This window comes from Xenopus laevis, chromosome 4L (genome assembly GCF_017654675.1).
Source record: "Xenopus laevis strain J_2021 chromosome 4L, Xenopus_laevis_v10.1, whole genome shotgun sequence".
NCBI lineage: Eukaryota > Metazoa > Chordata > Amphibia > Anura > Pipidae > Xenopus > Xenopus laevis.
In genome coordinates, this window is record NC_054377.1 from 21,619,411 (window position 1) to 21,642,712 (window position 23,302).

Below are 23,302 nucleotides of genomic sequence, written 5' to 3' on the forward strand. Positions count from 1 at the left end.
TAAAAACATTGTAAGGTCATTAACATTTTTACTGACATTCCATATCCTGTAGAACTCAAGTGCCACATCTGAATTTGCAGAGTAAATCAACACACACCTGAAAATGACAGTCAGAAAATGTCTTGCTGTTGATAATACTGCATTTCCTCTGTGCCCATGATTTTCTATATGGATTAGTAGAACAGGGATCCCTGGTTGGCTTGACATCAGGACATTTTGGGTTGAGTTTCCAGCTGTTGCCAAATTCCACAGGATCTCCTACCACAGAGAAGCTCCTAGTAGTAAAGTCATTGTTTCCATTTCCATCATAATTACCGCACTGACCATAGACTTTACCCTGTGTAAGAAATCCAATATGTTTATTTATCACCTGTAGCGATAAACAGCAATACAACTTTATATAGCCAATATATAAAAATATATATATATATATATATATATATATATATATATATATATATATATATATATATATATATATATATATATATATATATATATATATATATATATATATATCTTACCTCAAACTCTCTGCTAAGCTTGATGAAGATGCTAGTCTTCTTATCCCACAGCAGGATTAGACCGTGATCAGACATAATCACAATATAGATACCCGTGTATAGCATATAAGGTAACTTAGCTCCAGGCTCTCTTTTTACAACCTCAAACTGTTCATCTGTGAGAATAATTTCAAAGCCCTGGTTATATGGAAGAAAAGGAAGGAGATGTCACTAATAAATCAGATATATCATAATAGGAACATACCTAGTCATTCTGCTAAATAAACCACAATTACTACTCACAACTCTTACTATTTTCAGATTTATCTTTGCCATATCTTTTCAAAAACAGAATAAGGAGGTCTTAAAATGATAACACTATAGAGTAGGGAAGGACCTAAGCATACCCATTGCACTGGAAAATATTAGATGAATATAAGACAAAAGGTTGCAGGTTTAGGTCTTGCAGATAAGCCTGGTGCTCTGGTTTATGTTAAGCTTTTCTGCTGGACAAATTTCAAAATAGGGATAACTACTTACCTCTAGAAAGACCTTGACAGCTTTAGAACAGGTTGTTCCAGTCGTTCCACATGGGATGTTCTCAGTAATAACTCGGAAAGAAGCTTTGGTTTCCATATCACTTCCATGATCCTTAGATAATATTTGTTTATGATGATTTCATAAGCATGTAGACAAATACACTCAACCCGCTATCAATATATTAAGGACATTAATGTACCTTAAGCTACTTAAAATGCCTTACCCTTTAAACAAAACAGCGATTGCTTGTCCATATATTCCAATATATTTAAGCTGGCCAACTACGTCAAAGTCATCCCGAGTATGGTCAGTCCTATTCTCAACTTTCTTCTGATTCAATTGCTTCATTATACATTTTACAAAGTGGCTAAGTTTTACACACAACTCCCAAACTTGGTTGCCCTTTTATTAGCCACCAGTGGGATCACCTGACTATAACTGGAAAGGGTGGGAGCTACAACATGGAGCTGGCCACTGCTCCTGTATAGTCTATGATGTGAATTGTGTGGTCACAACCTCATTGCACCCTGCTTAATGTTTTTAAAAAATTAGTGGTGAGCACAACTTTCCCTTGTTTGTTATATTTCATAAGCATGACTCTCATTGTAAAATGTTAAGCCGTTGATTCTCCAAGTGATTAAAGCCCATACTTTACCTGAGCAAGAATATATTCACAATCTCCATTAAAAGTGTATTGTTTCCCATCAAAAGTGATATAATGTCCATCTCCATACACAACACAGGTCCCTAGACATGGCTTATCTGTACAGTGCCATATTCGGTTTTTGCATGTACTGTGGAGAGAGCGATGTTATATATTTATATATATATAGATATATAAACCAAAAAAGTTACCACAATCATTCGGGAACTAGTGCAAAGAAGTGATATATTGAAAAAAATTAAACCATTTGTTTGCACTGGTTCCCAAATAGGTGCGGTAAATTTTGTTTTATATTAACCAACACCTGGGACAGCTGACCTATAGTACATAGTACAGGGTGGGGCTTCTCTCTGACCATATGTGTATGAGAGCTGTCAACTGACCCAAAATTTTCTGGAGTTTTCCAGCGCTTGTGAAATTCACAATGCTATTGGTGTTCACTGTGTATTCAGTGGCACACTGATACCCCCTGGGATACCATCCCCCAGAGTTAACAGGTCTTATATGCATATATAAAGTGACAGAGAGGAACACTACCCATTACTATATAGGTCAACTCTTCCAGTGATGGTAAAAATGTAAACCAACCAAAAAAAGTACTGTGCTTATTCAGGAACTAGTGCATAGAAGTGATTTATTGAAAAAAATCAAATATTTCGAGCACTATTGTGTTCTTCGTTTAATTGTCCAACATGCAGTTAGTAAATGGTCGGTACTCAGTGTTCAGTTGAACTTAAATGTGCGCAATTCTTGAGGGTATATATGCACTTGCATGCGTTCCTTGAGAAAACTCCCAATGGGGACAAAAATGTAACTTTTTTAGCAAAGAAGTCCCCTGAGTGCTGGTCATCACTGAATTCCATAAATATATACTTATATACACATACCAAGTATTGCATTTAAATGTAATATTTTCTCCAGGCTGGTAAGTGGCTTCGTTATGGACACATGGACACAATTCCTCTTTGATGCAGCCCCCTTCCCCATCTGATAACAGTCCATCAGGACAGACACAGCCAGATACACATTTTGTCCGATACTGTGAGGGACATGAGAAAAATGTAAGTATAACAGTAAATAAAGGTATAATGGACCATTTCTAAATGCCCCAGTCACAGTTGCAAATGCACTGAGAAGCACAGAATAGCCCCTTTAGTACTAATTCAAGAAGCACTTGCATTCACGGTTAGCGATGAGTGAATTTATTCGCCAGCCATGGATCTGCAGCGAAATTTCATTATGTGCAAATTTTTTCTCAAAACTGTGGCGAAAATTCACTGTGGGAAAAATCACAGAGAAAAGATGCCCATGAGAAAAAACGCCCATAAGAATAAATGCATTAGGACAAAAAAAGTTGCTATGAGAAAAAATGCCCATTGACTTTAATGCATTAGGACAAAAAAAGTCCCAATAAGAAAAAATGGCCAAAAGTCACCATAAGAAAAAACGCCTATTGAATTTAAAGCATTAGGACAAAAAAAGTCCCAATAAGAAAAAACGCCCATTGACTTTAAGCAATAGGTCAAAAAAAGTTGCCATAAGAAAAAACGCCCATTGACTTTAATGCATTTGGAGAAAAAAAGTTGCCATAAGAAAAAACGCCCATTGACTTTAATGCATTTGGAGGAAAAAAGTCCCAATAAGAAAAAACGCCCATCAAATTTAATGCATTTGGAGGAAAAAAGCTGCCATAATTAAAAACGCCCAAAAGTCGCCATTAGAAAAAAGCCCATTGACTTTAAAGCATTAGGACAAAAAAAGTTGCCATAAGAAAAAACACCCATTGACTTTTATTAGGACAAAAAAAGTCGCAATAAGAAAAAACGCTCATTGACTTTAATGCATTAGGACAAAAAAAGTTGCTATAAGAAAAACGCCAATTGACTTTAAAGCATTAGGACAAAAAAAGTCGCAATAAGAAAAAACGCCCATTGATTTTAATGCATTAGGACATAAAAAATTGCCATAAGAAAAAACTCCCATTGACTTTAATACATTTGGAGAAAAAAGTTGCCGTAAGAAAAAATGCCCAAAAGTCGCCATAAGAAAAAATGGCCAGTGACTTTAAAACATTAGGACAAAAAAGTCGCCATAAGAAAAAACACCCATTGACTTTAATGCATTTTTGCGAAATTTCGGCGAAGCAAAATGGGACAAATTCTCTCATCACTATTCAGAGTATACAGTATTTGCAGTGATTTTTTGAACTCTGCCTAATGCTTCCATAACCAACTTACACATTCCATATCCAATGTCTGGCAACTTTTCTGACATTCAGCTCCCTCTGTGTTCTCTGTTGCATTCTTACAATCTAGATAAACCATTGGAGCAATGCATTCTGTGGAAGGAAATCATGTTTTAAAGTATAAATGGTTGTGATAGTGGTAGTTGTAAGGGTGTTCATAATAATGCTTAATAGTGCTTATGTTTTAATACAAAGTGAATTTTCGAAGTTAAAAAATACTTAAAAAAAATACTTAAAAATTCGATCATCTAATTAAAATACTTCTAATTCGAATATCAAATTCAAACTTTTTTTCATCGAATTTAGCTATTCAAAGTAAAATCGAACAAACAATTTTTCTTTGACTTCAAAAAAAACGTAGAAAACTGCTCTAGAAGGTCCTCATAGGCTAACATAGCACTTCGGCAGGTTTAATTTGGTGAAGTATTGAAGTCAAAGTTTTTTTTAAAGAACTTCAAGTCGAATAGTCAAACGATTTTACTTAAAATGGAATTTGAAGTCGAAGTCACAGTATCCTATTCGATGGTCGAAGTATCCAAAAAATTACTTTGAATTTAAAATTTCAAAATCCATGCACATAGTAATGTCAGTTTATTTCAGTAGGGAGGGATGTATGATTTTTGTAGCGTTTTGAGACATTTTATTTGCATGACATTACCTGGCTCAGAAGCTCCAAGACAGCTCAACTCTCCTTGAGCACAGAAGCTGTGAAACAAAAAAAAAAGAAGAGATTACATGACATTTATATATCATTAGTACAGGCATGGAAAATGGAAACCTGTTATCCACAAAGCTCAAAATTATGGAAAGGCTCCCATAGACCCTATATATTTTTTCTCTGTAATAAAAGGGTACCTTGTGCTTGATCCAAACTAAGATATAATTAATCCTTATTGGAAGCAAAACTATTCCATTGGTTTGTTTAATGTTTACATGATTTTCTATTATGATTTTCTAGTATGAAGATATAAATTACAGAGAGATACACTATTCAGAAAACCTCAGGTCCATAGCATTCTGGATAACAGGTCTACCTGTAATGCAATAAGCAGACCTCAGGTTTGTCTGTGCTCCTTTGTTGTCCCCTTCAGGAAACATTATGCCCACCAGTTCCATATATGATCCAAAACGTAGTAAACTATATTTTAGTAAACTAGAATATCGCAGTAAAATGCAAAGTGTTGTCCATCACTGCGTGAAAAAATTTACTTTTTTTGTGCTCTTCACCCACAAAATGTAATTTATTAAATGAAAAATACCCACAAAAACAGTAATACAAAACTTGATCATCTAAAGGCTGCTTTGCTGAGGTCATGTAGAATTTTCAGTTGGAAAATCTTTATTTTCTTTGAGCTTTTAGTGGTTTTGAGGGTTTTTAGATTCTTAATTTGAGGATTCTTATGAAAATTCAAACTTTTCTAAAAATTACAAGCAAAAAAAGAATCAGAATACCTCTAAAAGTCTGAATGCTGAAAAAGAAATGTTCAATAGGATCAGCGCTGCTCCCATTGACTTCTATGCTTCTATGGAACCTGATTTTACTTGGGGGCAGATTTATCAAGGGTCGAAGTGAATTAGAGGGAATTTTCAAAGTAAAAAAAATTCGAAATTCAAAGTAAATTTTTGGATACTTCGACCATTGAATAGGATACTATGACTTTGACTTCGATTCAAAGTAAAATAGTTCGAATATTCGACCATTCAATAATCGAAGTACTGTCTCTTTAAAAAACGTCAATTTCAATACTTCTCCAAATTAAACCTGCCGAAGTGCTATGTTAGCCTATGGGGACCTTCTCGAGCAGTTTTCTATGTTCTATGTACGTTCGATCGATGGATTTCATTGTTCGATCTAACGATTTTACTTCGACCGCAAATGGTCAAATTCGATGTAAAAAACTTCGGTATTCGAAGTCGAACTATTCCAATTCGATGTTTGAATTTCGAAGCTTTTTCTACTTCGATAAATCTGCCCCTTGGTGAAGTTTTGTATTGAGTGAGTTGTTTGTGGTTTTTAATACGTTTCAAATTTTTAGAGTTTTATATAAATTTAAAAAACCCACATATTTTTGTCGAAAAATATGATTTGTGAAAAAAAAAATATCCAAATGTTAGTAAATTGGTCCCTTACAGTTCAGTTTATAATATTATTTTAATGCGGCTTAGGAGATAATAAATACAAATTTTGCACCTCACCATTGCATTCCCTTGTCTTGGACCACTTCTCCAGAGGGTATGATACTTCCCTTGTAGTAACAGGGGCAGGCAGCTTCAGGAACACATTTGCCACTGTCATCCATGTAGAACCCCTTAGTGCAGCTGCAGCCATCTACAGGTGTGAACTTGATGCTGCAGGTGATGTCCGGCTCAAATCGAGAGCGGCAGGTTGGCTGGCAGGTGCTCATAGAAAAGGTGTAGTTTAATGATTCTGGGCAGTATTTGGTATATTTAGCTGAAAAAGCCACAAGTGACTGTAATCAGACTACTGTATTATTTTTCATACACAGACTACACGAAATTGGAAAATAAATATGATTGCAGGAAATATCAAAAAGTTGAACTTTACAAAGAATTTATTTGGACAGTATTTTGCAACCCAACTACTCAATGTTTGCATGAAATAGATTATCATTATCCATATATATTACTTGGATACATTGTATTCAAAATCTGTTGAAATATACCCTTGAAACTTACAGCAAGGGGTGTTTGCTTGCCATCCTGTTAATTTAACACCTTTGGTAACGCATGTCCGGCTATAAGAGGAGAGGGAGGCACACATACAATCTTCACTCTTCTCACAATTACAGGTGTCAAACATACAGTTCTAAGAATGAAAAGAAAACATACAGTTTATCGTATACTGAACATAATCTAAAGTCAAATAGGGAGATTCATTATATTTAATCAAAATGTAATATGGTCAATACACCGCATTATAATGTAAACTACAAAGCGAAAGCATAAGGGCATTCTGTACAGTCCCTCTTAGAGGGAGAAGGGCACTATGTATGTTATGATTTTCCCAGACTCAAATCAGTTCAATTCCCATTAAGACAGAGTAGGTAGGAATAAGCAAATGCCTTACTGAATTCCATGATGGCAGATTTCTGTTGCCCCTAGGGGTCATTTTATGGTTCACAGTTAATAAAAATCCAAAATGCATAATGTATGTCAAACTTGTTAGGGTTCATGATAAATGACTCATAAACCAGTGCATTCTGCATTACAATTTAATGATCTACCCCAGGGGTCAGCAACCTTTGCTATCAAAAGAGCCTTTTTGCCCCCTCTTCCACTAAAGAAAAATAGTCTGGAGCCGCATAACATAACACAGCTTATAAACTTTATTTTTTTTTTTATAAATCTGTTTTTATTGATTTTAGAAAAGAGAGAAAAAGAAAACAAAATAGAACGGTATACAACAGCACAGTCAATACAGAGATAGAGCACCATTAACCATACAGAAAATAGCATCAGTCTGATAGCCATGCACAAATGCAGAATGACTCTACATCAACAATCTCAGGAGACCAGACCGTCATGAGCAGCATGTCGAGTCTCGCTCGCCACAAGTACATGGTTACGCATGGTGATGGCCACAAAAGCAAAAACAAAGGCATTGTAAACAACTCATGAGACGATGAAGCTGTTCAATCTTTGCGTTGACATGGCTACGCAAAATAACATATAGCCTGGGGTGCTAGAAATTTGACCATAGAGTGCCGATGTATCCGGTTTTGGAGTCAGTACACAGAGGGTACAGTAAGAAAGAAGGGAGAAAAGAGAGAGGGAGGGAGGAGGGACTGGGTAGAGGAAGGTAAAAGGGAAGGTAAGGGGGGGGGAAAAAGAGGGGAAAAAGAAAAGAAGATAACAGAAATGGCATACCGGCCTGAAGATATCCAAAGCTTATAAACTTTATAAATGGTTTAACCTTTTTTTTTTTATCTTTTACAACAACAGAATACAACAAACCGAAGTGCAGTGTGTATATGTAGGCCTACTTTGAAATAAATTAAACACTGAATAGCCCTATTAAATGCTAGTGTTCTCATCTGTTTAATGTGACTTCTGTTTCTGAAGCTCCATGCTGATCTTCACTCTCTTGTCTTGAGTGTGTGACCATGGTAAGGACCATGATGAATCATCTTGCTGTGGCTTGGTCTTGCCTGTCACTCCAGGGACGTCTATACAGCCCTCACACCTGCTGGTGGCTTACTGAGTGTGTGACCGCAGTAAACTAACCGCTAGCTTACTGTGGTCGCACACTCAAGAAGCCACCAGCAGGTGCGAGGGCTGTATAGATGACGCGACAGGCAAAGCCGCAAGACTGAGCCGCAGCAAGCAGGATGAAGAGCCGCATGAGGCTCCGGAGTCGCAGGTTGCCTACCCCTGATCTACCCTGTACTATGAGTGTCTGTGATAGGCAATCCACATAATGTGCTGGATGAGTTCATGGGTTTTTACTATTGAGCGTTGTTCTTAGATCTGCCAGGCAGCTGTTATCTTGTGTTAGGGAGCTTCTATCTGGTTAACCATTGTTCTTTTGTTTGGCTGCTGGGGGGAAAAAGGGAGGGGGGTGATATCACTCTAACTTGCAGTACAGCAGTAAAGAGTGATTGAAGTTTATCAGAACACAAGTCACATGACTTGGGGCAGCTGGGAAATTGACAAAATGTCTAGCCCCATGTCAGATTTCAAAACTGAATATAAAAAAATCTGCTTTTTTGAGAAATGGATTTCAGTGCAGAATTCTGCTGGAGCAGCACTATTAACTGATTCATTTTGGAATTTTTTTTTTTCCCATGACAGTATCCCTTTAAATATAGAAACAGGACCTGCTTGAACAGCTTCATTTGTTACCTTTACATCATCAGGTTATAAATATTGTGAATTGTTAGCGAATGAGACTTGGTTTTAGAGATACTCAGCAAATGTTAGTGATACCCTAAACGACACATCATAAACTACTTACTTACCTTTTGGAACATTTGTGGGTTCACTTGTGAGTGGCATGCAGCAAAAGGCCCATTTGGGTCAGTTATAAGACCACACCATTGTAAAGCATATTGTTCTACAATTTAAGAACACACAAAAATAATGTGATTTTAATAAAAAAAAATGCAGATTTATTTATTTTTACTAACATGTTATATGATTTTTATTTAATTAAATGCCATAATACTCATGGGTCCATTTGTGGTCAAATATTTTGGCAAAGCTCTCCATACTGCTCCTTGCAGAAAACTGCACTGGCCTGGGGTTATACCAGTGAGCACCACAGAGCGATCCACTTCAGTCTTATTCTCTCTTCAAATTTCCCGAGGCAAACGCATGTGCAGTTTAACGAAATAGCCGACTTTTTAGTTATAGTTCAGCTTTTCTACTTTTATTCTACTGCGAATGTGTAGCCGAGCGAAGACAGAGGAAGACGGAAGAAGAGCGATCCGTGGTGCTCACTAGTATAAACCCGGGACGGTGCAGTTTTCTGCCGATAGGGCCAGGGTTTTCACGTAAGTCAATACAATCACTTGGGGGTGCCTAACATTTGGCACCTCCAAGTGCACCAAGCCTTTCCTTCTCCTTTAAGCTAAGATGCAAATTTATTCAAATTCTACAATAGCATGTGAAGTTTGGTTCTTGATGTAATTTGTTTAAATTCTGACAAAAAAAGCTAATTTGAATTTTTTTAAACCAGAGTTATTCTAACTTAACTTTTTCAGATGTGTCAATCAAATGTTCACCAACTGAAGCATGAAGAGCTTGTATAAAAGTCAATGGTAGGTGTATGTTCAAAATTTTTATTACAAACTTATTGATAGGAAATGAATGGAACAGTGTGATTTTTGTTGTGCTCTAGTTTTTCTAGTTGAATTAACTCAGTCAAGTTTTTCAGAATCTACTATAGTATTGTTTCCTATTATTGGTGATTGAGTACATGGCTTTTATACTTAGTTCCTTTTTTTAAGGGTATATTTCTACAATACCTTGACAAACACTAATTATTCCCTCAATGAGCCAGATTCAGTACAATGAGAAAAGGGTGTACCAGGTGAAAAGTCATGGACGAAATTCCATTTGAGATGCAATTCAATTTAGAAAAACATCTTACTGCTTATCACATGAAAACTCTATGGGAAAACTGGATCTGGAGATTTTTCTCCCCAAATTGAATCTTGTCAATTACTTTCACATGATAAACAGGCCCTCTCTTGAATCTGGCCCCTTATATCAACGTACAGCTATCTCACCACACATTTGGTCTTGGGAAAATTAATATTGTAATTTCTAGAAGGTCAAAGAACCATTGTAACAGGTTTTAACATTTAGAGCAGTACACAGTTTGTTACAGGTATTTACCATTTTCTACACTGAGGGAGCATGGATCTTCATAGACATTCTTTATATTAGGACAATCAGCTTGGGTCTTCCATGTGTTGGCAAATGATGCTCCAGTTCCTTCTATCACTCCATTTATGGCTTGGAAATCATCACTTTGCTTGTCATTGAAGTTTCCACAGAGACCTGAGGAAGGAGAGCAGTTAGGCTGAGCTAGTAGAACTACTGTGTTTTTCCAGAATAATTATCAAAAACCATCCCTACCACATGTCTTTGTTTTAAAGATTGGATCCAGTACCACATAGACTTGCATGAGGGGAATGAGCTGAATGACCACCTGGATTCCCTTAAGCATATGAACAATAATATAGAAAGAGGTTGGTCTGAAGATGGTGACTCTTGCTGCAAATAAAACCACACAATAAGAAAACAAAATGAAGAAAGCACTAAACATCCCTGTGATATTCTCTTTGCACATATTATATTCCTATGCCATATAATATAAAACATGACTATACCCTACCTGTTGATACTGGCAACTGAGTATAGACACTGTTCACATACACCCCACCACCTGGTTTGATCAAAACATTCTGTGTGGGTAATAAAAAAAATTAGCAACTTAAAAACAAGAAAAAGAGATACAGTTGTATGTCTGCTATGTTAGATAATATATGAGTAAAGAACACCTAATGAGTTTTCCCTTGGATCTTATTGTTGCTATTGAGAGAGTCTGAGTAGTGTTTGAGGACTTACAGTCTCCCCGCCATCAAGCAGAATCATAATGCTCTTTAGACAGGTCTCACTTTCAGATAATCCACATTTGCGAAGTTCGGCAACAACTGTGAATTCTCCACCACTGCATATCTGTGAAGGTTAATATATTTCAGTTGTTGTATGTGTCTATGTATATCTTAATATCACCTTAAAAAAGTGAATTTGTTTCTGTTTAAATGTTGCAGAAGATTTTCGTTACCTTGGTCAGTATGTAGTTACAGTCACCATGGATCCTGTAATGAGTCTGATCATAGGTTGTCATGTGAGAACCTCCTTCTAAAGAGCAAGTTGAGGGACAAGGCAAATCCTTACAGTTCCACTTCCCTGAAGAGCACACACTGTTGGAAAATAAGTATTTAGATAAATTATTGGTTCATTAGATATTTGGTCAAATTCAGTTCAGTGAGAAAAACTTTTATCATGGTTTATCAGGTGACAGCTCAAATGAAGTCTATGGGAAATGTGCAATTCAACAAGAACAAATTTCCTCGTTGATGAATATCAGCCCAATTTATGGTAACTAGCAGTTGTTTGCATGAAAAGGGAATGGTGACCAAGGAAGTCAAGACATTGTGAACTCGATCACCAAGACCAAGGAAAAGAAAAAATGTCCAGAGTATTCCTAAACCCATTTCACTTATAGGTGAGTTTGGAATATTCTTTGAAGAAACTGTGGCAAATGTCCTCCTGGTCAATCATATATAATAATGTTTTATAGTGTAAGTTGATTTCTATAATTACTGAATTCCAGAAAAAAATATTAATTAATGTTTTTACATTTTTCACTTTTTACCTTTTAAAGTGATCCAAATAAATCAAAATAATTAGTTTATTGTCTTTATGTAACAACAGAATACTGCTGCATTTTGAGATAGGCTAAAAATTGCATTGTGCAAGCTGGCACTAAATGCAACATTTATTTTTATTTCATTCAAAATTTTAGGCAAAAGGGAATATGAAGCAACTGAACTTTGATTTGAAGCAGCGAAAGGGATTCTTCATAGTGAGAGCAATGAAGTTGTGGAATTCCTTGCAAAGCGATTTTGTGGCATATTCTATTAATGTCTTTAAGAGTGGCTTGGAAGATTTTGTGGGTATGTATATAATCCAAGTCTACTGCTATCGAGGCAGTTTATTGCCAACAGATGAGCCATTATAGTGCAAGCTAGAACTCTATATTTATTCTGTAGAATGCTTTTCCATACATGAGTAAACAGCACTAGAAGTTCTCTGTTTGTTTAGGATAGCAGCTGCCATATTAGCTTGGTGTGACGTAATTTTCTGCTTGAGTTTCTCCTTACTCACTTATAGCTCTGGGATCAGATTACAGCAGGGATGGAGGATGGAGAAGGAAGTGGGAGAGAGGAGCAAACTGAACATGTTCAAGCCCATGCCCTGGAGTTTTAAGCTGAGAGAAGCAAGTCTAATACAGAAGCCCATGTGTATACAACAGAAGGAAAGAAATGGGTGCTTCTTTAAACAGAGGACTCAGAGCAGCATTACTTTGAGGGTTTACTGGGGTATTTATATAGACCTTTCTGATAAAGCTTACTTAGTTTGAAACTTTCCTTCTTTAAGATCTACTGGTATTTTAGTAATGGTATATATATTATAAATTTACTTTATTATATGTTTAAATATACTGCATATACAGTATATTTTTTTTTTTTCAACCCAAATTACCAATGTAACTGTGTGAAGACTGCTGTAACTCCATGACTTTCTGTAGGGTCATAACTCTAAAAAGGCGACATCAATATAAGATTATATCCAGATGAAGGATAATTATATTCTTATACCAATACAATAACATGGTGTGGCTGATCACTATACATTATTAATGTATGTCTACATGAACTGACCAGGCAAGGCATGGAGTAGAATAAGATGCTTCAGAAGCGTATGCCTCTCCCCTAATTGTACAGGGGCACATATCCACAGAAATACAGCCTGAGTTGTTGATGTCATCAAATACAGTTCCTACGGACAACAAATGTGTTGGGGGTAAATTAGCAATTGATGACTTTACCAATAAGACAAATGTTAAAACACATTTATGAATCAAGCCCACACACAGTGATTCAATACACAGTAATTTGCTTTATGCAAAGTGAACTGAGGATACAAATTACAATACATTTATAATGAGTAGGCATTACTTACTACTTACCGTTATGTGCACTAGAAAATGATTATTACCTTTAGGACAGTAACATCCTTCCAAACAATGTTCGTCACAAAAAAGTGCTCTTTCAGGGATGGTACATGTGTCAGTGCAAGGAGATACACATTCTTGGTATTCCATGTTAAAAGGGCACTTCTGGGCTGTAGTCAAAAAGAGCATGATTTGTATTATTGAACAGTAATTTTTCACAAAACAGTTGTTTTTATCCATCAGCCAATAACATTAATTCATTTTAAGAGCGATTCACGCAAAGGAAAACACTCACGGCAAAAATCTTTTGTTCTCCAGTTACTTGGCTGACCACCGGCATGGGCGCACTGCCTCGAGTACTCAGCGAATGTGTTACACATACAGAGGAAAGCCACACTGCTATCACAGCGGCACAGATCCTGCACACAGGCTTCAATGTAGGGGTCAACATCTACCAACAAGTGACAGTTTGCAAAGGATGAACCCATTAGAGTGTTTTCACAGTTGTTTTCCTGAAATATCAGAAAAGAAAATGAAATAGAGTTTCAGCATCTTGTTACATTAATTCCTACTGTAGCAATTAGACTGCAGACAAGTATTCATGGATCCATGGTATACAGTAGTTTAATATTTTATCTGTTAAACTAGCTATTGTGCTGGTTTAGACGGATATCGGCTTGGAAAGCCAACCACAGAGCAATAGCAGAACATCTTCTCGAAAACAGTTGTTTGAAATTTAGAAGGAAGATCATGTGTAGTATACCATGCTAAGAATACTATATTTTTCTGTAAACGAAGCAAATAATGTAAAGGGCTCATTTAAAATATTCAGGAACAACTGCATCTCACACTGATAAACATAGTGAGGAGTTGTCATTTCTGTCATGTTTCCAGTTTAATACAAACTATGACCACATTCTAGGATGTAATGGCAATCAGCCTTCAGACCTCCTGTCTTTGACCTATTCTAGAGTGGACCATCCAAGGGGTATAGCAGAGCTCTGTGGAATTGTAGAGAAGCAGCTGTGAAGAGAATGCACCGGCAAGCGTGTTAATTATTTTAAAATCAAGGGCTGCACAGAGTTTCCTTGTTCATCCATGGGACTAAATGCTGCATAAGGAACAAACACTAGGCAATAAGCACAGTGAAACAGTGAATCTTAGCCAACAAGCCATACATGCATACCATTTACAGTGAGACACACTGGTGGTCATTTATAAACTTTGCGCAAGACAGATTGGTTCGCAAAAGTGAATATATTTGCCCTGTGCATGGTAATATTTATAAAGCTGAATAAGTGTGGTGCAAACAGAAATGCGAAATTTCACAATGCGAATGTCTATAAGAGCTTTTTAAATATGTCAAAAATCGCAAATTGTGAATATTTATGCTCTGCAACCAAAATTTTGGTGGTGGAGAAAATATTCGCAAAACAGTTTTGCAAAATGCAAATTTCAGTTACTGTCAACACTATTTTCGCGCACAACAACCTCGCACATTAGTTGCTCCCATCTCATTTGCGCGCCATTTGCTAAATATTTATTCACAATGCGAATTCGCAAAAAAAAGAAAGACGGGCAGAGCAGTGCAATATATTAGTGTTGAGGGAAAAACATGGGCAATACAACCATTTGTGAAAAAATATGCGCTGCACAACCTTTATAAATGACCCCCACTGTGGGAAAAAACATAAGGGGGTGTCCCTGTTATCCCCTTGTAAAAATGCAAGAGAACTACCATGGAACATTTCTGTCCTGGGGAGTAACTACATTGTATACCATGTGGTGGGAAAAAAAGCTTGAGTGAAGATCAGAGCAGGGGGAAACAGGCCAGCCTTTGGACAGATGGTATGGACAGGACCACATTGTGTTCTACTGCTTTCTGTCTTTGGTGTGGGGCGATGCCTATGTGCCTACCCTTACCCCTCACAAATATAAATTTGCTCAATCCAGACAACATTGTATCCATGGGGGAAGGACTTTATATCCATGTGGACTCCAAAATGGAGCACAGGAACCAGGAGCGATTCTTAAATCAAGGCAGTGAGCGAAGTGCACAAGGCGGTTGCTTTCTGTTTGTTTTGCACTTTTCACAATATGGGCCAGATTCAACTGAGTGAGAAAACAGTTTATCACATGAAAACTCATGGACGAAATTCAATTGTGATGCAATTCAATTCAGAATTCAACTATTGACGTTTATCAGGGAAAACTGGAACCGAATTTGCAGAAAAGCTTTTTCTCCTCGAACTGAATGTCATCCATGTGATAAACCATGAGAAGTTTTTCTCACTGAATTGAATCTGGCGCTATTTTCCCTATAGTAAATTACACCTGCGGTGTAATTAATAGATTGGCTCTCTAGTCTTTGGTATTCACTCTTTTACTTACAAAATCTGTACAGTTGCTTTTTGGCAGTGGCAGTACATCTGGGCACTGTTCTGTGGGACCATCCAGTCTCTGAAGGTTTCCAAATTGAGCTTCTGTGATGAAGACACCTTTCATAAAAACATATACAAACATGTATTTGTTTTGTTCTGTTTATGAACTTTAAAGGGGATCTATCGTCTAAAATTTAAATCTCCCTTTGGCTTTGGGGAGTTAATATAAGCGTTTTTCCAATAGTGATTAATTATTTTTTATGAGCAGTTTTTCAGGCAAACACAGCACAATCATATCTCCCACATACCTGCATCCGCTTTAGCATTGCGCAAAACCTTCACGGGCCGTGGCCATCTCCTCTTCTTGGTCTGCCTACCTCTGCTAGTCCCTGCTGGCCTACCAATGAAAAACGAGTAGGCAGTGATGGTGAGAGTGATGGTGAGGCACATAGAGCAGGCGTCTGCAAACCGTCACTGTCTACTCGTTTTTCATTGGTAGGCAGGCGGGGACTAGCAGAGGTAGGCGGACCAAGAAGAGGAGACAGCCAAGGCCGTAAAGGTTTTGTGCAATGCTAAAGCTGGTGCAGGTATGTGGGCTTATATTAAGCCAAAGGGGGATTTAAATTTTTGACCATAGATCCCCTTTAAGAAACAGGAATATTAAATGATAATTAGTATCTGAGAGGGAAGGTGTGAAATAAATAAATAAATGAGAGGAGAAAAAATTAAGAGAAATGCTAGTCATGGGCAAGGCAAAGAGAGAAAAGGACAAACGAGAAATATGACGTTAAAAAACTGACCATTGTTAATAAATTCATTGTGGATAGATATGCCGTTGTAGTCCCCACACAAACCACAGGTCTGGTTAGAATACTTTTTATCCAGCTCCAGCTACACAGAATAACATTTTGTTATTTGCATTTGATGAGAAATCATAGTAAAGAAATGTTACATGAATGATATTGGTAGTTCTCTCCCAGTCTAAATGTGTTTTCTTACCAAGACACTATTATCATCATCATTCCACATTAGCACCAGGTCAGTCTTACTGCTGACCTGATAGTAGACACCACGTTTCTCAATCTGAACACCAGAGCCACTGTAGGGCAATTGCACTCTGTATAAAGAACAACATAAAAAATGAATAACTTGATTATATTGACATTAGCAAAATATTTATCAAGATGATGGTCTAGTCTTTACTTGTATTGGTATAGGGATCATAATACAGAAAATATATGCTACTGTATTTAAGTCATATAAGGAACATTACCAATAATTTAGAGCAAATGCAGCATAAATCTAACAAGAGAATATAGGGCTAATTTATTAATTCATATTTAAATTTTTTTCACTTTTTTTCATTTTTTTCCAATCTTTTTTTCTCTAAAAAAATGTTTTTTAAACATTTCTCTAGAACTTATTTATAAAAAAAAAAAAAAAACACGAAACACTAAAGTCAATGGAAGCTGTGCACATCCTTTTTTCATAATCCATTCAGACTTTTAGAGCTTTTTTTTTTTTTTTTGCTAGAACAAACTAAAAATGTTAGAGGATTTAAAGTTTTTTGAATTTTTTAGCACATTGTTCAACTTTTTTTTTTCTGTTTCTACTTTTTATATTCAGATCTTTTATTTATCAATTGACATGCCATTCGTGGTTTTAGAGAAAATGAGTTAATTTGTGGTTTCAAAAACCTATAAAGCTCCCCAGAGATTGTCCTGTTTTACCAATATGTATATTAAAATTACATTAAATAGGGCCTCATGGGGCCCCTATACTTCCTACGCCCCTGATTAGTATGAAACTACTTAATACGAGGCGAGCCAAACAGCAAACATCTGTCGTATGGGTTTGCATTTGTTCATAAATACTTTAGCTATAATGCCATGGATATTGTGTTTAATCTATGGTAGTGCACCAGTTACAAGACAAGAATAGTCACAATACTGGATGTCTTTAAATATATACATGCGAATACAGTCATTCTACTGTCTTTGGCCATAGTGATTTTTCCACAGTAACTATTATAGTCATATAATCATAAGCCTTCATTATACAGCCACATTTAATAAATAATAACGGGAAACCTACACTTTTCTATCAACCAGCACAATCTTCTCAATGACCTGCACCACCACCCCATTGATCCTCATGATGATTTTACTGATCACTGGCATACTGTTGATGAGGGTGCGTTGAATTTGGATGTTGAAGTCTTCATAATCACTTTTGCAATGGGAAGAGAAAACATAGTTGCAGGTTCCCGGGAAATGGAATACATCACCATCAAAATTCTTGAAGTTGAAATTCCCCCAAGTGCTGCATACTTTGTTATTGTGAGCGGTGTTGATATCTGGAGGTAATGATATGAAATGTCATGATGTTACATAACATGCAAACAAAAATCATTTTGCTTAGGGTATTGTTTGTAATTATTTATTGTTTATATAGTGGTCAAGGTGCTGAATATTGCCATCTTGTTATCACATTGCATAAACACTGTTACATTAAATAAAAGGGTGCAAAATACAATGAAAACAGCACAATTTTTTGGAAATTTTTGTTCCACAATTACAGTATAATGTACATTAGCCACATTTCCTTCATGGCAACTGGGTGCAAAAGTTTGCGACAATTGGAAAATGGCAGACGAAGGTCTAAAAATGAAGTACAGGGCTCCTTTTACTTTTATACTTTTTACAATTTTTTTAATCAGTAGAATGATACCATTGGCACATGTAAATTTTGTGTTATTCTTGTTAAGAACTTTGCATGACTTACCTTATAAATACTTTGCATGACTACCTTATTAATTATTTAAATTATTTATCCTGTTTGCTATTACCCTAGGAAACATGCATTGATATGAATAAGAGACTGGAATATGAATAGGAGAGGCCTGAATTTAAAGCGGAGTAATAAAAAAATAGTTATAACAATAAATTAGTAGCCTTACCGAGCATTTGTTTTTAGATGGGGTCAGTGTCCCCATTTGAAAGTTAGAAAAAGTCAGAAAAAGGCATATACTGTACCATTTCAAAAATGAAGAGCAGTTAAAAACTTTAAATTAGCCATGCTGTAACATATTAAAGTTAACGTAAAGGTGAACCACTCCTTTAAGATGTACTTGTCTCCTTGTTTTGATTAGTTCTATGCAGTGAGTAGTCCATACTTTCACCAGATGTTGATCCCTGGTGTTTATGGTTATGATATCTATACAGTTGAGCTGCAAAGATCAGATTGTAAAAGAACAGAAGCCTCAAGACCAACATAAACTTAACATAAGATCAAAAAATAGATCATCTTTATATTTAAATCCTTTTTGAATACCATTTTTTCCTTTGCCTGCATAATTCCAATTAGAAGTATTCATTCGCCAGCAATGTACCTTTTATATAAAAGATACAAAGGTCAAGGATGTTTTTTTTAATACAATGGGGATACCATCTGATTCATATTACACATGTAGTTACATTGGTGTCATTGAAGCAACAATTTCATTTCCAGTTCCACTACAAAACATAATATGTTCTGTTTCTAGATGCTATTAGAAATATACCTCCCCCAATACACACCCACAGAATGCAACACACAGCAGTTCTAACTAAATACTGTATTTAAATCTGCTTCTGTTAAGTGCTCATTTATACCTACCATTCAGCAGGCCCAAAAAGATTGGCAGGATCCACAGTGGGATCCCTCTGAAGGTTCCCATAGTCTTGCAGTTAGTGGGATAGAGGACAGAGCTGATCACATTGAGTTGATCCTTATATACAGCTCTTAAAGCAGCTTAGCAGAACATAACATTTTTTTTTAACACAGGTAAATTGGGAGTGGCTGCTGCAGGTGTGAGGGAAGATGCTGAAGGAATGTGTGAATAACTGTGTTTACCCTTGTTAGAATATCCTAGAAAGAATTGAGTGAGGTGAAGATCAACATACAGGTATGGGACCTGTTATCCAGAATTCTCGGGACCTGTGGTTTTCCAGATAACAAATCTTTCCATAATTCTTTATACCTAGTCTACTAGAAAATCGTGTAAACATTAAATAACCCCAATAGGCTGTTTTTTTTTTCAATAAGAATTAATTATATCTCAGTTTGGATCAAGTACAAGGTATCATTTTATTATTAGAGAAAAAAAAAATCATTTTTAAAAATTTTGATCATTTGGATAAAATACAGTCTAATGGAGACAGCCTTTCTGTAATTTCTGGATAATGGGTTTCCGGATAACGGATCCCATACCTATACTAGCAAATAAATACCAAATTTTTTTGTATTTGCCCTAAAGAGTTATTGTCATTGGAGATGTCACATGACTGTACAACTGATCCAGAGCACAAGTATTTCCTTCATCCAGAAATCAATGTTTAGCCTTTCTTTGCAAACTATATTAATCACATTGGAAATTTCAAACATATCAGGGGAGAAATAATGATGTTAATCATTCATGCCATGGAATTCATATAGTCCACTGATCCAGCAGTACATAAACTCTCACAATCATGTGTAATGTATATATGGTATCATCATTTAGAGGGCTTTATTATATAATATAATAATAATTTAAAGTAGGGCCAGCATTTCAATAACTCCTATTGATTAGGCAAGATTGGACACTTCATTGGGAGCAATTACTTCTTTGGTATGTGAATCAGTCCCGAACTCCCGATACCTTGAATGCTGCAAATGGGGTGATCCCTAATTTATTGCATGGTGCTTCAGACAACCTTACACATGATCAAACGTTTCGGGACCACATGTCCCTTCCCCAGTGATAGACAATGTTGCCGTAAAATATTTATGGGTTTAAAGGACCAGTCACACCAAATTTTTTAATACAGATTTCCCCCCAAAATAGTTATAATAATATGTACGGCTTATTTCCCCTTGGTTTTTTTCAAATCTTCAGCTTAAACTTGACAAGCAAAGTTCCCCATTGAAAGGCGAAAGGCGACGGCAGCTTGAATTCCTCTGTTCCCTGAACCAGAAGTCAGCTTGTACCGATAACCTAAAGCACCTAGGCTATTTTTTCAATGTCTGCAGCTAAAATTTATGTTTCTATTCCATCAGACAGCATTGGGGGTAATGATGTGAATATATATTTAAGCTGCAATTGCTGAAAAAAGCATAGGTCATCTATGTGAAGCTGACTTCCAGTTCAGTGCACAGAGGGATTCCCACTTCCCTGCTTTCTCCTTTGGGCACTTTGTCAAATTCAAGCTGAAGATTTGAAAAAAAAAAAACAAAAAACAAGGGGAATTAATTAATTACCTATCTTATAGCTGTTTTGGGGGAAATTAAGCAATAAAAAAAATTGGTGTTACTGCTCCTTTAATACATAAAAACTCACCAAAGCTCTATTCATTCCTATGGGATGTCTAGAAGCGTATTTATGAAATGATGAACTCTAACGTTCACCCATTGATAAATACGCTTCTAGAAATCAAATATAAATTAATAGAAGTTGGGTGAATTTTTAATGTATTAAGCTGTAAACTAGGGATGTAGCGAACTGTTCTGCTGCGAACTAGTTCGCGCGAACTTCGACCGTTCGCCGAATGTTCGCGAACGTTTGGGAACGTTCGCATTTTGAGTTCGCGTTCGATTCGAATACAAGTCGTTCGACCATTCGACCATTCGAATTCCTTCGACCGCTAAAAATCGAACGATTTCCATTCGTTCGAACGATTGTAAGCATTCGATCGAATGAAAAGCATTCGATCGAATGGCTTCGATCGTTCGAATCGAACGATTTCCATTCGTTCGAACGATTGTAAGCATTCGATCGAATGAAAAGCATTCGATCGAATGGCTTCGATCGTTCGATTCGAATGAAAATCCTTCGATCGAATGATTAAAATCCTTCGATCGTTCGAATCGAACGATTTTAGCGGGTGTTCGAAGTTCGCGAACTGTCCGCGAACGTTCGCATTTTTTGCCGGTGTTCGCGAACGGCGTTCGCGAACACCAAATCGGCAGTTCGCTACATCCCTACTGTAAACTCACATGTTAATACATCTGTCCCATAACGTGATGATCAGTTATCAGTTTTGCATCCATTAGTGTCTCTTAGTTAATAAATGAGCCCTTGAGTCCTTTAGTGATGAACAAAATTGTTTGCCCGTCTTTTCCATGAAAATGACGACCATAGACTCCAATGGGTGAAAAATTTGTTGCATGTTATAAAACAATTGTCACCCATGGACCCAAATTCACTAAGCGTCGAAGCGCCTAACGCTAGCGTCAATTCGCTAGCGTTGGGCATTTTCATTACTTCGCAAATTCACTAACGAACGCTGGCGTAAATTCGCTAGTGTTACTTCGCACCCTTACGCCTGGTGAATTTTCGATATGGACATAACTATGCAAATTCACTAATGCGCGCAGTGTACTGAACGCTACCTTTTACGCTAGACTTCCTTCACCACCTCAGACCAGGCGAAGCGCAATAGAGTAGATAGGGATTGCTTCAAAACAAGGTCAAATTTTTTCTAAGTCCCAAAAAACGCTGGCGTTTTTTCTATATTATGGGTGATAGGCTAAAAAAGATCGAAACATTTTTTGGGGCTCCCCTCCTTCCCCCCTACATTTCCTAACTCATGGTAACTTAACTATACAGTGGGCACATGTGTAGGGCAAAAAATTTATTTGATGTTTTGAAGGTTTCCCAGGCATTTGTAGTGATTCTATGTATTCCTCCATTGAAATTTGAATTTGGCGCCGTATGCAAATTAACCATCGCTAGCGTAACTTCGCTTTGCTTAGCGAATCAACGCTAGAGCAACTTCGCAACCTTACGCTACCCCTGTGCGCAACTTCGGATTTTAGTGAATTTGCGGAGCGCTGGCGAAACTACGCCTGGCGAAGTATGGCGAAGTGCGGCGAAGTTGCGCCTGGCGCAACTACGAATCTTAGTGAATTTGCCCCATAGACTCCAAGACATTTCGGCGAATTTTCAGCGAAGTGGAACAGTTCAGATTCACCCATCACTATGACTTGAGTCCTTAAAAGCAGTCCTTAAACTTGTTATGTTATATCAGGAGATACATTTACTAGGGCTAGTAACCAATCATAAGTTTACTTTTTAACAGCAGGCCAGATAAATGCTAGTTGATAACTTATTGCTGCGTGTAACAAAAAATCAAGTACAGGTATGGGGTCATTTATCCGAAAATCCAGTTTCCAGAAAGCTCAAAATTACAGAATAAGGTACAAACTAAGGTATAATTAATCATTATTAGAAGCAAAACCAGCCTATTGGGTTTATTTCATGTTTAAAGGATTTTCTAGTAGATCTAGTAGGTATGAAGATCCAAATTACAGAAAGATCCGTTATCTGGAAGACCCCAGGTCCCATATCTGTACGTGCACATTTTGTTTTTACATTACCCCATAGGTGCTTAGTATATTTTTTATTTCAATAAAGCTTTTTTCAGTATTGTTTCTATAAAATGAAGGGTCAAATATTTTTGAACATTTTTTTAAAAGCATTATAAGAAAATGTCATAAAGGCAATTCTCAACAAACCAATGGGCGTAGTTCATTTCAGCTATGCAATTGATTTGACTGATACATTAAGTAGAAAATGTAAATACTAAATTAATAATTACAGAAAGCTCTAAGGAAGGACATTTTTTGACCTGTGGTACAGCAGGAAGTAACTAGCGCCCTGAAAATTCTTTCCTTATG

The 23,302-nt window shown here is 36.6% G+C and overlaps 1 protein-coding gene across 1 annotated transcript in view; it reads right to left on the reverse strand.

Annotated features, from left to right (window-relative positions):
- LOC121402945 (mucin-5B-like) overlaps positions 1-23,302 on the reverse strand; it is a 50,179-nt gene that overhangs the window by 21,136 nt on the left and 5,741 nt on the right. Inside the window, exons 2-23 of the mRNA XM_041589954.1 lie at positions 17,699-17,960; positions 16,604-16,721; positions 16,405-16,495; positions 15,615-15,721; positions 13,519-13,735; positions 13,268-13,393; positions 12,931-13,048; positions 11,268-11,406; positions 11,048-11,158; positions 10,815-10,884; positions 10,556-10,693; positions 10,313-10,477; positions 8,932-9,026; positions 6,650-6,779; positions 6,149-6,404; positions 4,611-4,657; positions 3,945-4,045; positions 2,595-2,746; positions 1,699-1,837; positions 1,044-1,154; positions 525-701; positions 98-337 (exon numbers count right to left, since the gene is read on the reverse strand). Coding sequence (XP_041445888.1) covers positions 98-337; positions 525-701; positions 1,044-1,154; positions 1,699-1,837; positions 2,595-2,746; positions 3,945-4,045; positions 4,611-4,657; positions 6,149-6,404; positions 6,650-6,779; positions 8,932-9,026; positions 10,313-10,477; positions 10,556-10,693; positions 10,815-10,884; positions 11,048-11,158; positions 11,268-11,406; positions 12,931-13,048; positions 13,268-13,393; positions 13,519-13,735; positions 15,615-15,721; positions 16,405-16,495; positions 16,604-16,721; positions 17,699-17,960 — 3,110 coding nt within the window. The remainder of the gene's footprint in view (positions 1-97; positions 338-524; positions 702-1,043; positions 1,155-1,698; positions 1,838-2,594; positions 2,747-3,944; positions 4,046-4,610; positions 4,658-6,148; positions 6,405-6,649; positions 6,780-8,931; positions 9,027-10,312; positions 10,478-10,555; positions 10,694-10,814; positions 10,885-11,047; positions 11,159-11,267; positions 11,407-12,930; positions 13,049-13,267; positions 13,394-13,518; positions 13,736-15,614; positions 15,722-16,404; positions 16,496-16,603; positions 16,722-17,698; positions 17,961-23,302) is intronic.